The 18,372-nt window shown below is 43.4% G+C and overlaps 1 protein-coding gene across 1 annotated transcript in view; it reads right to left on the reverse strand.

Annotated features, from left to right (window-relative positions):
* Positions 1-4,797: 4,797 nt before the first annotated feature.
* CYRIA (CYFIP related Rac1 interactor A) overlaps positions 4,798-18,372 on the reverse strand; it is a 66,638-nt gene continuing 53,063 nt past the window's right edge. Inside the window, 9 exon segments of the mRNA XM_083607427.1 lie at positions 4,798-8,821; positions 9,450-9,520; positions 11,232-11,358; positions 13,050-13,129; positions 13,251-13,367; positions 14,285-14,362; positions 14,491-14,627; positions 15,623-15,728; positions 17,403-17,524. Of these exon segments, the coding sequence (XP_083463553.1) occupies positions 8,758-8,821; positions 9,450-9,520; positions 11,232-11,358; positions 13,050-13,129; positions 13,251-13,367; positions 14,285-14,362; positions 14,491-14,627; positions 15,623-15,728; positions 17,403-17,524 (902 nt within the window). The 3' untranslated portion in view covers positions 4,798-8,757.

An 18,372-nucleotide genomic window follows, 5' to 3' on the forward strand; every position in this document is an offset into this window, starting at 1 on the left:
TACCATTTAGAAAGAAGCTCTAAGCTTCTAGGAAATGCAAAGCTGAAATGTTTTGAGGTGGACTACTACTCAACCGCTCCCCGATGTTTGATGGGAAATGGATAAAAGGGATTAAAAGTAACCCATGTTATGCATACAGTAAATTATGGAGTACAAGTCGCTATAGCACGAGACAAGGATCCAATAGGATCTCGTGCTCTTCTGCGTCAACAACAGATTTTTCTTTAAAAGCGTGTATACTGCAAACTCTCAACCTACATGATAAAAGTGCATCAAGCCAACTACACAGACCAGACAAAATATTGATCGTAGCTAATATAGAAGGCTTACATTGTAAGAATTTTTTCTGCAGGCAAATGTGGGCTAGTGAGAATACAGCCATTTTCAGGGTAAACAGCCTTTTTTGTTGTTGTTTAGTCGTTTAGTCGTGTCCGACTCTACGTGACCCCATGGACCAGAGCACGTCAGGCACTTCTGTCTTCCACTGCCTCCCGCAGTTTGGTCAGACTCATGTTTGTAGCTTCGAAGACACTATCCAACCATCTCGTCCTCTGTCGTCCCCTTCTCCTTGCGCCCTCCATCTTTCCCCAACATCAGGGTCTTTTCCACGGAGTCTTCTCTTCTCATGAGGTGGCCAAAGTATTGGAGCCTCAGCTTCAGGATCTGTCCTTCCAGTGAGCAATCAGGGCTGATTTCCTTAAGAATGGATAGGTTTGATCTTCTTGCAGTCCATGGGACTCTCAAGAGTCTCCTCCAGCACCATAATTCAAAAGCATCAATTCTTCGGCGATCAGCCTTCTTTATGGTCCAGCTCTCACTTCCATACATCACTACTGGGAAAACCATAGCTTTTACTATACGGACCTTTGTTGGCAAGGTGATGTCTCTACTTTTTAAGATGCTGTCTAGGTTTGTCATTGCTTTCCTCCCAAGAAGCAGACGTCTCTTAATTTCATGGCTGCTGTCACCATCTGCAGTGATCATGGAGCCCAAGAAAGTAAAATCTCTCACTGCCTCCATTTCTTCCCCTTCTATTTGCCAGGAGGTGATGGGACCAGTGGCCATGATCTTCGTTTTTTTGATGTTGAGCTTCAGACCATATTTTGCGCTCTCCTCTTTCACCCTCAATAAAAGGTTCTTTAATTCCTCCTCACTTTCTGCCATGAAGGTTGTGTCATCTGCATATCTGAGGTTGTTGATATTTCTTCCAGCAATTTTAATTCCAGCTAGAGATTCATCCAGCCCAGCCTTTTACATGAAGAATTCTGCATATAAGTTAAATAAACAGGGAGACAAAATACAGCCTTGTCGTACTCCTTTCCCAATTTTGAACCAATCTGTTGTTCCATATCCAGTTCTAACTGTAGCTTCTTGTCCCACATAGAGATTTCTCAGGAGACAGATGAGGTGATCAGGCATTCCCATTTCTTTAAGAACTTGCCATAGTTTGCTGTGGTCGACACAGTCAAAGGCTTTTGCATAGTCAATGAAGCAGAAGTAGATGTCTTTCTGGAACTCTCTAGCTTTCTCCATAATCCAGCGCATGTTTGCAATTTGGTCTCTGGTTCCTCTGCCTCTTCGAAATCCAGCTTGCACTTCTGGGAGTTCTCGGTCCACATACTGCTTAAGCCTTCCTTGTAGAATTTTAAGCATAACCTTGCTAGCATGTGAAATGAGTGCAATTGTGTGGCAGTTGGAGCATTCTTTAGCACTGCCCTTCTTTGGGATTGGGATGTAGACTGATCTTCTCCAGTCCTCTGGCCACTGCTGAGTTTTCCAAACTTGCTGGCATATTGAGTGTAGCACCTTAACAGCATCATCTTTTAAAATTTTAAATAGTTCAGCTGGAATACCATCACTTCCACTGGCCTTGTTATTTGCAGTGCTTTCTAAGGCCCATTTGACTTCACTCTCCAGGATGTCTGGCTCAAAGTCAGCAACCACACTACGAGACATCTGTATACGAGACATCCATATCTTTCTGGTATAATTCCTCTGTGTATTCTTGCCACCTCTTCTTGATGTCTTCTGCTTCTGTTAGGTCCTTACCACTTTTGTCCTTTATTATAGTAATCTTTGAACGAAATGTTCCTTTCATATCTCCAATTTTCTTGAACAGATCTCTGGTTCTTCCCATTCTGTTGTTTTCCTCTATTTCTTTGCATTGCTCGTTTAAGAAGGCCTTCTTGTCTCTCCTTGCTATTTTTTGGAAATCTGCATTCAATTTCCTGTATCTTTCTCTATCTCCCTCACATTTTGCTTGCCTTCTTTCCCCCGCTATTTGTAAGGCCTCATTGGACAGCCACTTTGCTTTCTTGCATTTCCTTTTCATTGGGATGGTTTTCGTTGCTGCCTCCTGTATAATGTTGTGAGCCTCCATCCATAGTTCTTCAGGCACTCTGTCCACCAAATCTAAATCCTTAAACCTGTTCCTCACTTCCACTGTGTATTCATAAGGGATTTGATTTAGATTGTATCTTACTGGCCCAGTAACAGCCGTCCCCTATATTAAAAACCACTGATCTGTGCTAATTTCATGACAGCTGAAAATGTCCGTGCCTTGACACATGCCAGTTAGATAGTTAAGATAGTTTTACTGGGTCAAAATTTGTAGCTAGCAGCAAAAAATCCTAACTGGGTGTGTATGTTCAGGGGGTGGGAAAGATGATAAAAATGGATGGGGAAATGAGACCACTTCATCAATATCTTACCACATCCTTTCACGATGCATGTCATGCGAAACCGCTGTGAAAATGCTTTTTTAAAAAAGTTTCTATATATATATAGAATTTGCCTTTAGCTCACCGTCACCATCTAGTGTCACATTTGTATAATGCACTTAAAACACACTTAAAGGTAAAGGTAAAGGGACCCTGACGATTAGGTCCAGCCGCGGACAACTCTGGGGTTGCGGCGCTCATCTTGCTTTATTGGCCGAGGGAGCCGGCGTACAGCTTCCTGGTCTAAGCCACTTCTGGCAAACCAGAGCAGCACACGGAAACACTGTTTACCTTCCCACCAGAGCGGTACCTATTTATCTACTTGCACTTAGATGTGCTTTTGAACTGCTAGGTTGGCAGGAGCTGGGACCGAGCAACGGGAGCTCACCCCGCCTACCTTCTGATCAGCAAGTCCTAGGCTCTGTGGTTTAACCCACAACGCTACCGACGTCCCTTAAAAACGCACTTAAAACGTTCTATTTGCAGCTGTATATCTGAGTCCCTGCTCCCAGATTATCTTCCTGTGCGGAGAGCCTTGCACTATGCAGTGAGGATCACACACCTAGACACTTCTGATATTGCGCACAATGAAAACAGGGTCTAGGTGTGCAGGAATCCCACACACCTACTGCCAAGAACCTCGCACTTCAGCACAGATTCTCTACCTTGGTGTTGCTCCCTGTTCACACTTCCCCGCTCTGAGTGTGCCAGCATTGCCAAGAGCAAGAAAACACAACAACAGTTGCTTCCACTCACTTTGCCCTCGCAGGCAGTCTCGGCCTGAAGGCACAAGGCAAATGAACTTGCAATGGTGGCAGTGACAAGATGGTAGACCCCACAAAAGATCTGGAGCTTGCAGTGTGTGTGAAGGCCTATTCCAGAGGTTTGGGGATCCACGGCTCCCTTGACCAACTGCATTCTTTCTGCGGCACTCCTGTGGGGCTCAGGAGCCCAATTACATCACCCTTTGCCTGCAGAGCTGGCAGCCTCTCACCCTTTTTCAGACTCCCTCCCTTGTGGAGTGTTCCCTCAGCCTCCTCTCCTTTCCTTGGGTGTCCTCTGGGCAGCAGCTGCTGCTGCCCCTGGTCTCTGAGCTGCCCCCGCTGCCCCAAAGAGAGGTGCCTCAAGGGCCTGGGACTTGTCTGTCCATTCCCAACAGCAAGGGCTGGCTGGCTGGGCTCCCTTGCCCGCTTATTTGCTTATTCCGAGGCCACCTCAGCTCCTGGCAACCAGCACCCCCTGACCAGCCCCAGGGGTACCATTTGCTTGGAGCCAGGGCTGCTGCAACAAACAGCCACACAAGCCTTTGGGAGGCAGAGACATAAGAGGGCATCAGAGGAGGGAAGGAAGGAAAGAGGGGCAGAGGCCAGTGTTGCCCGCTGCACCCCTGACTATCATTCAAGGCACTCCAGGGTTCTACGGCACACTGGTTGAAAACCACTGGCTTAATCTATGCAATCATTACCCCAAGAAAGTGAGGTCAATGGTCATCTGAAACAGAACTTTATGACTAGGTTCCTATTCCAATATGGCCTCTAACATGTCAATTATACACAAGCCAATCATAGGGCACGTTTTGTAACACCACCATCACAAACTCTATGCATGTATAGCTACAGATAAATAAGCAATCCCACTGGATTTTAGTCATTGTATTTGAATTTGATCCAGAACAAATATGGATAACTTTGTGATGATTTCAGACCACTGGTTTACCTCTTAAAAATGTGGGGTTTCCCCCCCAAACTCAGCCCAAAGCAACAATTCACATGTGATCAGATCATGGAAAAAGCTTAATGTTACCATCTTGTATGAGAACCAATTCAACAGACCTTGATAGTGCATTTCTTGAAGTTCTGAAATTTGAAAATAAACTTGCAGCGGCACAGCCAAGTGGGTACTTGATACCAACAAGCTTTAGATGAAAGTTCTTTTTTTCTCGGTACGTCATTTGTGTTTTATCCATCCATCGAATTATATATTATAAAGTAACATTCCAAATAGATAACTCTTCGTTAAGAAGCAATATAAGATTCAGTTCAAACCTCTGAAATAAAATTGCAACCATCACACAATAGCTTTTTGAACTTTTTTTTTATTACACAGAAGGCAAATAACTCTCTTCTTTTGGCTTTTATAAACAGAACTCCATTCTTAAAACATTAATTCCAAATACAGTTAAAATCAGTCCTCAACCATGAATAAAATTAAGGAAATCTGTCACATCTACTGCATATGTCTAGAGCTGTGCACTGTCAATTTCCCCCCTGATAGGGAATATGTTACTTTGGGCATGTATGTACATTTGTATGTAATTTGAGCAATGAACCTGCTTAGAATGTGCGCTGACCACATCTTGTCCTGGGTTGAGCAAAGGAAAAGAACAGGGCTACACATTTGCAGCAGAGCCTGGCTGTGCTCAAATGTGATTGGCTGGAACCAGTGATAACCCTTCGCCGCCTCAGAGCCATTTTCAACTTTTTAAAAATAGAAAGTTGGATGGTCTGCCTAAAATATAGGAAAAGGGGCAAGAGATTTGGTGACTTGAGTTTCCAGTTCACTGAGTGGTGCAACAGTTGCCTCTGAACGAGGCAGGAATTTGCCCTACAGGGGAGCAATGTGCCGCAATTTCTGTTTGTCTGTCTGTTTGTGTATGCACAAACTGTCTGTCTTTTATTATTATTATTATTATTATTATTATTATTATTATTATTAGTCTGCTCTCACATATAAAATCAATCAAGAGGATTGGTTCCAAAACATTAGAGGTTGGATCAATGGGCATGAAGAACAGCCAAGACTTTTGAGTTCTGCACCCAAGCATTACCTGCACCTTACAGCATCAAGTACGGACAGTAATTATTATTTAAAACAAACTTCAGATTCAAGCTGCATAGTGCTAAATCCTATCAAAGATATAAAAATAGAAAGCTATTCTTGCCCCTAAGCACCTAAAAAGGCCGGATCCCAAATAACTTAATGTGGTCAAACCAACTCCAGAAGATTTAGTTTCTGGATTTGTAGGAAGTAACTTATTATCCCAGAACACTTTCTGAACCCTTCTGGGCCAAAAATTTTCCTAAACTCATACACACTCTAGCCAGCATGCACAAACCTTGTCTAATTCAGACAAATAAAATACAAAACAATCGAACGAAAACAGAGACTCATTGCGGCACAGGGTCTAAATATATGAATACCATATTCCATATACACAAGCAAGGGATGTTATTTTTGAAATCTTATAAGCTAACCACCTCACAGCTGCTGCAGATCACTCAGAAGATGCAGTCAAAAGAGGAACTGGCAAAAGGTTTTCAGTATTCCTTGAATTGGGACTCCAGTGGGAAATAAAACAAATGCAGCTCACAGTGATCTGATCTTTGCTTCTTGGAAGTGTCACACTGGGGAACTCTGGACAGCCAAGAAAAAATAACGTAAACTCTCAGGTTTCACACAGTGGCTAACAGCCGTAAAAGGAATTCGGTGGCATTTGTGTAAGCAACTGGGCTCTTTGCTTACAGTGGAATCCTTGCTTTCTTCCCCTCTATTAATGTCTACGCACCTTCCACTTCAATGTGGTGAAACAGCACACAACAATGTGCAAACCCCAAGAAAGAGAATGCTGTGCGATGAGTTTGGCTTACATAAGCTGGCCCTTATTTCCAAGTGTAAGAAAAACTGTATTTTGTCTGTAGTAAGTAGGTTCTCATGTCATTATAAATAGGTAATATGAAACATCCCCCAAAGATCCGGAATTATTAGCAACTAGACCCCACTTGCAACTGCTTTCTAAACTGTATACAACTTTGGGATTTGTAGAGTATGGCTTTTCACATGTGCAATCTGGGAGTATTTCCTTCCAGTCGGTTTCCCCCATCATGCAGAGTGTTGGCATGTGTGAATGGTAATCCCGTGTTTCTTAGGCACATACATACAATGGCAGGAAAGAGGCCTTCCTTGTTTGTTTAATAATATGTTTGAGTGTCAAATTCGTATTATGTTATCTCTGTGACACAGTTTCTGCCGGGAAAGGGATTCAAGTGAACATTATTTCCCCCTAAATTAGCTTTTTGTTGACAATGAGCTTTATGCCAAGGTTTTAACCACAGCAGTTCAAGCTATGACAAAAAAGACCTCTGCTGATGTGGTCAATGCTTATTTTTCTAAAAATATGTTTAGGGGTACTCTCATTTTGACTCAAGAAAAGATAGTTCAAATTGGGAAAAATAAATACAGTAAATGGACCAAAGTACAAAGATTCACAAAATGTTTAGGGGTATGCGTATCCCTGCGTACCCCCAGAAAGAAAAAAGCACTGGATGTGGTCAGTACATCCTGCAAATTATATGGAGAACCAGTTCCTTGCAAGTTTCCTATGTGGTTCTACAACCATCCAGTTCCCTTTCTCGGCCAGCCATAAATTTACGCCATAAATATAAGTGGGACTTTACCTGCCAAATCCAAATGTAGTAGCGGAGAAAACAGAAAGCTGCTTATTATTTATTTTGCATTTATTTTCAGAAACTTTCCACATGGCTCAAACTGAACTGTAAGGGCGGCTGTGCAGCATTCAAATTGTACAAAACGATAACAAAGAGATTACTGATCTGGACTCATTCAAGTAGCTCAAAGTGAGCCTGAAATAATGTGACGTTCATGCAAGATAAATCCAAGAAACAGTGTCCAAAATAATAGCACCTAGCCAATCTCTTCCACTGGGAGTTATATCCCAGATGAGCAAACCCTTAACTTGTGCATATTTGTGGGGTGGGGAGGGGGAAAGGACACAAATGCAAACCGCAACATTGGTGTGTTGCATTGTTAAAAGTGAGTGGCATCCCCCCATCACATGCATGATTCTCTGAGCAGCGGAGCAAATCCCTAAGAGAAAAGCAGAGAACCCTAAACACAACAAAGCCACTCTCAGTGCCATCGGTATGATACAGAGCATATAAAACTAGGCAAAGATATATATACAACAGCATTGCCTGTCTCTCATTGGTCCTGATTCCAGTGTACATCTCAGGGTATTAAACCGAGGGAAGCACAAGCTTTGTGCCTGAGCATTCCCATGTTTGCACTGGCCCCTCTTGCTTCTTGTGTGAAGTCGGTTTAAGATCCTAGCTTGTTCTGGTCCTGGTTTCGATGTAACAGGAAGCTAAAAATCCATGCAGGAAAAGTGTCGACAACTCTGGCATGCCAAGGAGGTGGGAGCGAAGAGGCCGGAGCACGCCCACATCCTTGTTCGATAAATTGAGATAAGTACACCCAAACGGCACCGTATATTTTTTATATCGATAATTTACATTCCAACTATCTGCCCAAAGGCACACTGCAGACGCAACGCTACGTAAATTTTAAAACAGCTTAAAAAAATACTAAAAATTAAACGTGCATGCACAGGTTTCAGTGCAAACCCAGCGAAAACTCTGTCAGCAGTCTTTCTCTGCAAGAGGAAAGTGTCCATGGTTGGAACGTGTTGACCACTCCACAGTGCCTGCAATCAATTGCTCTGAAGATCTGGTTTGAAGGGAGAGCAGAAGAGCCTCCCAGAATCCTTGGCCATTGGCCATGGTGGCTGAGGATTCTGGGAGCTGGAGTCCAGTGGCATTCGCAGAGCCGCAGGTTCCTCAGCCCTGTTCTAGAAGCTTCCACAGCGAGATCTTCACTGGCACGTTTCCATGTGTGGAACGGTTCGAAGACGACAATACAGAATTACTGCATACATCCACAGACAAAAGCCAACCAATAAACACATAAAAAGCAAGGCACATAGACCCCTTTTTTGTCATTTATATATTCAAATATATAAACTGCCAAGTGGTAAGACTAGCATATAAACTGGACGCAGTACCATACGGAGTCAGTCGGTCAGGTTATCGATACAAGTCCACGGACTGCATCAAGGAGAATAAAACCAGCCATTATGTTATGCAAAGTAGGCAGATGTATTAACACCACACACTATTAAATTATGTAAACAAACATCTTTTTTTCTAAATAATACAAAAGTCCATTTGTCAAAAGGAGGGGGCTACTGAAGCATAGCTCGAACTTGTTTTGAAGTAGACTCGTCGTTCAGATGTTTCGTGGTGAACCTGGAAGTTACAAAGACAGAGTCAAAAGACTATCCTGTGAATTTCAGGCTCCGTCATGCGCCTTGATAAAGCAGCAACTTTACAGAGCAATGCTTATGCACATAAACACACACACACACACAACCCCCCCCCCAGTCCCGTCGTATTCAGGATTGCAGCTCTGAACACGCAAAGTGCTTTAGATTATTCAAATTAATGCTCTCTGTGGTTGTCTTAGCAAGTTTGGTCCCAGAAGCTATGAAAGGCCCAACGACATTAAATAAAGGCAAGCGAAGTTAAATGAGTGCATTGATTAACAGCAACAACGAGGGAAACGGCATCCATCAAATTAAATGAATAAGGTAAATGGTATTAAATAAACAAATACAGGAAGACCCATGTATGAACATACCTGCATAAAAATACATAATATAAAATGGAAGAATGGTATAAAAAGGTGTGGGATATAGCTATTAATGATAAATTGACATGTGCTATTAAGGTAAGATGGGGAATATGCCAGAGAAGTGATTTTGAGGAGATATCCAGTCCAGCAACTTTTATTATTTTGTTACACTTCCGGTGTGGTAAATCAAACACGATGGACAATCAAATGGTCAAAATGAAGACAGGCAAACATAATGGGTACCTGAGAGCATTCAAAAGGCCTTCAACTGTGTCTGCTGGCTCTTCCCTTAAAACCTTTATGCAGCCTTTCATCTGCGAAGAAGAGAAGACATGGAAGAATAAGGGCTACTATTTGGATGCATGTATGAAATACCAAAAAAAGCCTAAGAGAACTGAATGGACCACTTTTAATCTACAGGTCAGAACGTGTGGACCTTCCTTGAATGTTGTTTCCCAAAAATGTGCTAGGTCACAGCAACACCTCCCCTGCTGGGAAAGAACAGATGGGAAAGTCCTACCCATAATATGCATAGAACCTGAACCTGGTGCCTTCAGAACTTGTTGCCTTCAGAGTCAAGATTTACCAGCCACTGTATTGTGCAAAGCCACTAAGTACACACAGTCATCGTTGAGATTTAGGATCTGCCTGCTGATACCTTGCTCATGTGTGCAAATGACACTGTTTGGGTTACAACAAAATTCACGCTCACAGAATGAATTTGCTATTAGTATGCCTGATGGGACGGCACAGTCTTTCTCAAGGAGTGCATTTCAGCAGTTTCCAGGACAGGGACAACTTGATTGCCATTGTTCATGCACTGGTAACCGTGAGACTTAATTACTGCAGTGCGCTGCCTGCAGGGCTTGTTTTAGAAGATGAAGATGCAGAACGCAGCAGTTAGACTGATGGGATGGCTCCGTTGGCAGAGCACGAGACTCTTAATTTCAGAGTTGAAAGCCCCACACTGGGCAAAAGATTCCTGCATTGTAAGGGGTTGGGCTAGATGACCCTGGCGGTCCCTTCCAAGGATTCAAACTGGAGTAACATGTTCACATCTGCAAGTTAACACCTGCACCAAGGGATCTGTGCTGGCTGTCAGTAACTACCTGGACAAACTGGACATTACGTTAGCTATGTAGCTATGCCTTGAAGTGTAGTCACTCTTCGGTTTATCTAAGTTGTCAGTGTGGGCTCCCTGATCTGGATCAGGACCTTCCTTGGGGAAGCTGTGGGTGGAGCTTTAATCCTCTACCCTCAACTGCAGTCCTGATTCTGGTCAGCCCCCTGGGCCTGCAATTTGCACTGGGGGGAAACCCTGTTTACTTCAATGGTTGTTTCCACCACCCAAGTGAAAATCATAAGCCCGAGACCTTCAATTTGAAACAGAAAAAAAAGTTTATAGTCTTCCTATCCCTACACTAACATCCTATCTGGATCAGGGGCAAATTGTGGGTGGTGGGGAGTATAGTTGAGCCTTTGGTGGAGACATGTATTCTATAGAAGTCATTTGTGGAAGAAGGCTGATGTTTCTAATTATTTGCGTGTTTGTGTGTTGGATTTCAATGCCACATTGGTACCTCTGGTTGTGCAGGTGCACGGCGCAATTTGGCGCTTTTGTGCATGAACGAAGCACAATTTAGCGCTTGTGCGCATGCGCGAGCGGCAAAACTCGGAAGTAACTCTTTCCAGTACTTCCGGGTCGCCGCGGGACACAACCTGAAAAAACGTAACATGAAGCAAACGTAACATGAGGTATGACTGTATTACGCTTTTATTCAATGTCGCAGGCTACACTGAAATTTGCGCGGGACCACGTGCCAAGCTCTCCATTGCAAGTTAAATTTGCATCCTGAAAAGCAAACGCGCAAAAGAAGTCATTTTCCAAAGGCTACAAGTATGGCTCATGTGACTGATGCCTCAAACCGCTAGTGAAGAAGACAACATGAATTGAAGTGCTTCCTTCAGAACACCCCATGAAGCTTTTGCAGGGGATTGCAACACCTTGCCATTCATTATTCTTACATCAATCTTTGAGGCTTTGGAGAACGCTCCCACGGGATGGACGTGGTCGTAGAGAATGATGACGCCAACCATCACTCTCATGCAGAACATGAGGGTTTCTTCACTGGTGAACCTACTTCTGTATTCTCTGCGGAAGGGGAGAAAACGCTGTTATTCTGCCTCTATTCAAATTAAAACCTTCACTTTCAAAGCAGCACAGGAACCTCGAGACACAATCTAATAGAGTTAAAAGAAAACTGCCAATAAACACGGCTGACAGGGCAGACCATGGGCAAATCGACACGTCTACTGCCCCTGACCCCATGGTACGTTGGCACAGTTGTCCCACCAGCAGGGATGAGGGGTAGCTGTTGGAAGGGGGTGGGGGGTCTGGCCTTTCCATTCTAATACTTGCACCCCCCCCCCCCCCGTGGCTGTACAGAGACTTCCTCCATTGCTGGACTCTGGGTCCAACTGGCAGAGTCAGAGGTCTCAGCTTGCATGGTGGGCTTCCATCACCTTGTCCATCACTGTGCCTCTCAGAAACAGCCACTGCCAGCATAGAGGTGCCTGGAAGGGAGACAGGCCCATTGCCTCAGGGGATGCCAACATCAGGCTCCAGACTTGGCCAGCTTTCTTGGGACTGGGAACAGGGTAGCAGAAATCAGTGCCTTCCCTTTATTTCCCAACTGATAATGATGTCTCTGTTGTTCCACAGGTAATGACAAAGGGCGCCCGAGGATGCAATAAAAAGCCCACATCTTAGGTGACCTTTTAAAGAAGAGATTCAAAGCATGGCTGAATCTCCAAAGACGGAGGTGGGGGAAATCTGTGTGTGCCCCTCTGAGTTTTCTTGTGCTCCCCACGTCCGGTGATTCCTGACAACTGGCCACGTTGGAAGCGGCAAATGGGAATTAAGAGTCCGGCAACCTCTAGATGGCCACAGGCTCCCCACTCCTCTGTCCTAAGATCAAAGGACTGTCCAAAAAATTACTTCTGCCACACATTCCAACTGAGGAGGCAGCAAAAGGCGCAATTAAAAATAAATTAAGAAAAAGATGATGATTGAATATGTTTGCATTGTCTATGTGTAACCATGTCAGCCTGGGTGATGAGTGCAAGGTTCATTAGGTTTCCCTGACAGAATGACCAATCTTCAAACATCAAAGCTTGTAAAAATACACAATTGACCAAAAGGGTAAGTCATGTGGAAAGTGACCTGTTTTAAAGATATTTGACCCCTCCCTTTTTTTTTTTGGTCCTGCCGTAACTTTTTTTCTTTTTTCTTTCCCTCTCCAACTTTAAATATTTATCAGAAGGACAAAGCCAGAGCACTGTGGCCCTCAGAGAAAGCGGGGAAAAGAAAGACTTTCTTCTTCTTTTTCCAACAGTGCAAAAGCTCGTCTAAACCGGGATGGATTTGTATTTTAAAAAATAAACCATGACACATCATGGCACTATGACTATCCCTAGATATTACAAGGGAGAGAGAAGATGATGACCCGGAGCTGCTGCTTTTGGTTTAGCTCTACCACATATGCAACAGACATCATTACCAGCAGCGTGTAAAGATACACTCATTTCTTTTGTTCCACCATAGTCTCTGCTCAAACATGATTCTAAAGTCACGCAAAACCAGTTTACCGGAAACGACAATGGAGTAAAAGTACATGGAATGGTCTTTTTCATAATCTCCGAAATAATGGCTACCTGTCTCCAGCTTCCCCAAAGGTTATAAAAGTAGTATTCAATTACAAGCTTTCGTTAGATTTCTTTGAACTATTAAAACAAACAAACAAACAAAGCGACATTTATTTTCCCTGCTCATATCTAACTTACGGCGTTTCCAGCATGACTTTACATACACTGGCCATCGTACTTAGACAATCTGTCGTATTCTCGATTGGTAGGGTTTTGTTCTGCAGAGGTTAAACCAAACCAACAACAATAACAAAAAAAAATTAGGTCAGTTATTCAATATTTCTCTGTAATATGCTATTGGTTTTTGGTTTTTTAAAGAAATATTAGATCGTCACTCACTTCTGCAACAAACTGTGTTGTGGCATTGCTCAGTGTTTTCAGCACTGGTGTAGCTTCTGCATAAAACAGGGACATTCTGTTAGCCATCTCGTTGTTCACTTCGCTCTCAATGCCGAGCTGATGAAAACACAAGGGAACACTGATTTTTTTAAGAAGAAGTTGCTGTGTACGTTTGCACATAGTGCTAAGCCCCAGCTTAGTAAACAAACCACGAGTTGTCTCCTTGATGAACAAACAAGGCACCGCCTCTTTCTCAAAAGCTTTGGTTTGTTTTCCAGCTCCTCTTCTCTCTGTAGCTTGGAGGGGCCACACAAACCATGGGTCGTGCAAGACTGTTGGGTTCAGACGTGACACCAAATGATAGTTCAAACAAGCCACGGTTTCATGTCAACAACAAACCCATAGCTTCAAACTGTGGCTTGCTGCCAGAAAGCAAACAAACCATGCTTTGTCTGCTGGGCTAGGTTCAGAGGTTGACACCGCTTTGCCTCAACCAACTGTGGCTTCGCCTTATGTGCAAACCACATGTGCCCAACCTGTTGCCCGAAACAAGGGATGTGCTGTTACCAAGTTCTTGTGCAAAAAAATGAAATCTGCCTTGATTGCAGATACAGCAAGTGAACAGGAAAACACATGGCATTGCAAAGTAAAATACATCATCATCATCATCCCTTCTATCTCCAGACAGAACAGAGAAAGACTCCTGTTGAAACCCTGGTGGGCCACCCATGCACCTGGTGGTGCAGAAAAACTGAGGTAGATGGACTGTATTTAGTATGAACCAGCTTCCCACATTGCCAGATTGTCTTCTAGTGAAGCAGCAGCCCCAAATGGAAACCAGGTTTTTGGCCATTAAATAATCTATGGCCTGCTGAATGTGGGGTGGGGTGGGGACTGTTATTATGGTTATTTTATTATTATGCTTTTGTGCAGTGCTTTTTATTACTATGCTCCGTAAATTATGTACTGGGATCTTTGAATAAAGGGCGGTATAAAAACTGAATTAACAACAGCAACGACGACGTTTCACTTACGTGCATATTGTTTATTCTGTTGCGATTCAACGTCCTCCTATAATAGCTGAAGTCATTCTGTATTGCGGGGTTTCTCATCTTGGTTCGAAAACAAAAGGGGAAAATAAAATTTAAAAATCAAGAAAAATAAGCTTCCGGCGCTCTTAACCCAAAAAAGCCCCTTAAACATTTTATGTGTTAGCTGACCATCCCGCCCTCATCCTTACCTTGAGTTCGTCAAAGCGGAGAGTGAAATGCAAGATCTCTGCAAACTGCTTTGCTAGGGCTTGCTCTCGCTCTAAGTGCTGAGTTGGTGCATAGGGAGGGCTGGTCAAGGATTCCAGTAAACTCTGCAGCGCTTTCTCTGAAGACGAAGAAGGGAGGAAAGCAAAAACAAGTGAAATTGCAGATATATGTCTCGCATTTCTTTAAAAAGAGAGCATTTCAAACAAACGTGCAAACCTATTTTTCTACTAGCACAAGACTCATGGATAAATATTTTTTACAAACGGAACTGTTTGGCCTTCCCTAAACTACGTAAATGTGCAAAATATCTTTTACACATGGAAAAACTTAATAAAAGTTACTTCTGGGTGAAGAAAGCCAATCATCTTAATTGAGGTGGATTGCTTGGATAGCTCAGTTGGCAGAGCACAATACTCTGAATTTCAGGGTTGTGGGTTTGAGCCCCACGGTGGGCACAGAAGGGGGTTAGGCTAGATGTCCCTCGGGGTCCCTTCCAACTCTACAATATGGAGACGTAACAAATAATTTTTTTTTTAAGTATGATATTGTTAATGGAATGGGCATCTTTAATTGCTTTTTCTTCACCAAATGATGATTGAGAGGTATCAGTCTCTTGCTTACGGACGTCTGGCAATACAGCTCCATTACAAACAATATCAAAGGGGTTTTTAAGGTTAAAAATAAGCCTCTAAGGTCAGCGTTTCCCAAACTTGTTTTTGGACTACAATACCCATGTTCCCCGACTCCTGGTCCTGCTAGCTAAAGATGATGGGAATTGTAGTCCAAAAGCAGCTGGAGACCAACGTTTGGGAAACATTGCTTTAAATGAAGGTCAGGGGAACACACAATTGCTTCGTTCTAAGTGCAAGACATACACCAAAGGGCGGAGGGAACCAAATACCACCATCGAAACAGCAGAGCAGAGGGTTGTTCAGCAACACACTAAACCAGGCTTCCTGACCTGTGGTCCCTCCAGAGATGTTGCTGGGACTACAGCTCCCATAATCCTTGGCCACTGGCCATCATCCTGGCTGGGGGCAGCATGTTGGGAAAGGCTGCACCCAAAACATCAGAGGTGAACAAATTCTATGGAAACAATAGGCAGATCCTCACCCAGCCGGAGAGAAAACTCATAGAACCGCTTCAACCTCACAACCAAAGGACACACTGAGTTCCAGGCTCTCTCCTGAAGTTGGATATCATTGGGGTTTTGTATTGCCTGGAAAACAACGATACCTTGATCAACATCAGGTGGCTGGCAAAGTACAAAAAAGAGGACTTGCTGCTTGCCTCTATATTTAAATATAAAATATCTCAAAATGATGTTGTATAACAAGAGCGGAAAGTTAGAGGCAGGTGGGGCTTGTCAACCTTGGGAGGTAGCCCATCTAGCAGAAGGAAAACTCGGATCTGCTGTCTCGCATGATATCTTTGCGAGAAGGAAAGGCTAAGGAGTGAACCCTACACAAATCCAGAGTCGAGTCCCTAAGACAGTTGGATGGTGCCTTGTACATCTCCTTCTGGCAACTCCTGCAGCCAAGATGGTGTCAAACGTATTGCTCTGCTTTCCTTTGGCCCACATCAGGCCAAGAGGTGGGTCTTGTCAATCTGGGAAGCCCAGAACCCCTGTGCTCCAGGGAGGTCCCTTTGGGGTTTGACTTCAACCTCAGAGGTGCACTCTTATTGAGACAGACGGATGTCAACAATTAAGTTAGAGGAGGGACACAGTTCTGTGGAAGAGCATCAGTGTTGCATGCTTGATTCCTGACATTACCAGGTAGGGTTGGGAATGTCCCCTGCCTGAAATTCTCAAGAGCCATTGCTAGTTAGTATAGTCGAGATGGATCAATCACCCAACAGCTTCCTATGTTCCTGTAAGATATTCCAACTACTTCATCTGATTCAGCCCCGTTTCTCCTTCCTTCCCCTCCCCTCGATTGCGTCTAGTGCCTCCAAAGAAGCTTGCAAGCTCACTGGGGCAGGAACCTACTTAGAGGTTTATTTTCTGCACATGTTACTCCGTAACACTTCATGCACGGATGGCGTCGTATAAATTAAGAACAAAACCGTTCAAGAGGTTTTGTAAACGCCACACACAGACCAAAAGCCGAGCCGCTTTTAAGTCCATCTTTGACATCGCACCATTTAGCACTGGAAAGCTTTCAGCCAACGTGTAGTCCTCAGACTCCATCATTCATCTTCGGGGTCATTAATAAATAACAGCCTTCGCAAAAGCTCTTTGCAATCTTGTCTCGCCCGCATGCAGGGGTAAACATAATCCACACCACATGCATGCGGAGATACACATAATCATGTGTTCTGTGTGCAGATATATGCGTGCACAAGCACATCTAGAAAATCTGTTTTTAATTTGGAATCCTAAGTTTCAATGAGGTTCTTGACTTCGTTCAGTAGCCTGATTGCATCGATAAACGTTTGTCTCCAGAAGAGATTTGTTCAGTAGACAGGAAAATTCTTGTCATTTTTAGTTTTAATTTCACATAATTATGACCATTTTAAAAAAAAAAGAAATATTGTATGTACAGTGGTACCTCTGGTTGCGAACGGGAACCATTCAGGAGCCCTGTTCGCAACCTGAAAGGAACGCAACCCACGTCTGCGCACACATGGGTCGCGATTCGACGTTTTTGCACATGTGCAAGACGTCATTTTGCGTGTCTGCACGTGAACAAGTGGCGAAACCCGGAAGTAACACTTTCCTGTACTTCCAGGTCACTGCGGGACACAACCTGAAAAAACATATCATGAAACAAACGTAACAAGAGGTATGACTGTATTTGTTTGGGTATGAAAATAAATATTGCAGACTAGTGTTTAATTTTTCCTTCCTCAGTTTTTTTTTTGGGGGGTGCCATAGTATGGTCTAACGCACATCTCTAATTTCCTGTCCAGCTCCTTTGTAGGACTGCAGGTCTGAAAGCATGCTCTCCGAATCCTGTAAGACAGCATTGACTTGGTTCCATACTTCCCTCTCTCCATCTGTAGGCTGAGCATCTAGGTGAGATAAAAAGCAAATATTATTTTAAGAAATGTTGGCTGCAAATAGAGCTAGCATACACACTCCTGTGGTTTGCAGTAGAATAACCCTTTGATCCATATTTTATTATGTTGCAGACAATTCAGGTGGTGCTTCATTGATTTCCATATCTATGCCTTAGTATTTAGCTCCAATGTAACTAGGATTAAAACTGCTGCGCCCCACCCCCCATCAAAAATGCCTCATGCAAAATGTACTTACATTAAAATAAAACAACAAACCCCCAAACCAACTATATTGACTTCAGCAAATTCCATGTCCAAACGTATCATGGACTCCACTGAGACAAGATGAGTTGGATACATTTTTTAAAAAACCTGTGAAAAAAAATAATCTTGCTGAAATCCTTCCCAGTTGGAATTTCTGAGTAAGAAAAAAATGAGGACAGCAATCCATAAAAGAGTTAGTCCTCTGTGCAGAAGCATAGCTTGGCAGAATGAAAAGCTGTTTTCATCTTCACCTGCTATATTAAGACCCATGAATGATCATGACTCTTTCCCCTCTTTTCCAGTTTTAAAACACACCGTAATTCTGTGTTTCTTCCCCCTTGGCCTACTCTTAGACTTACTGTATATATGAATCACCAGGAAAGGTTATCGCGGAAGATGGACCATTGCTAGAGACACTCAACCCCCTTTCTGTCTTTGACCCGATGGACTCATCATTTCAGTTAAACGTTACACCCACTTTTGCTTGGGTCCTCTTCAAAACCCTGTTTACAAGGGTCCAACTTAACAAAAGCACACACATTCCGTGCTTTATCGCTGCCAAGCCTTTCTTCGGGGAGATGTTAGACCCAGATCCG

This window comes from Podarcis filfolensis (genome assembly GCF_964270895.1).
Source record: "Podarcis filfolensis genome assembly, chromosome: 3".
In the NCBI taxonomy this organism is placed as follows: domain Eukaryota; kingdom Metazoa; phylum Chordata; class Lepidosauria; order Squamata; family Lacertidae; genus Podarcis; species Podarcis filfolensis.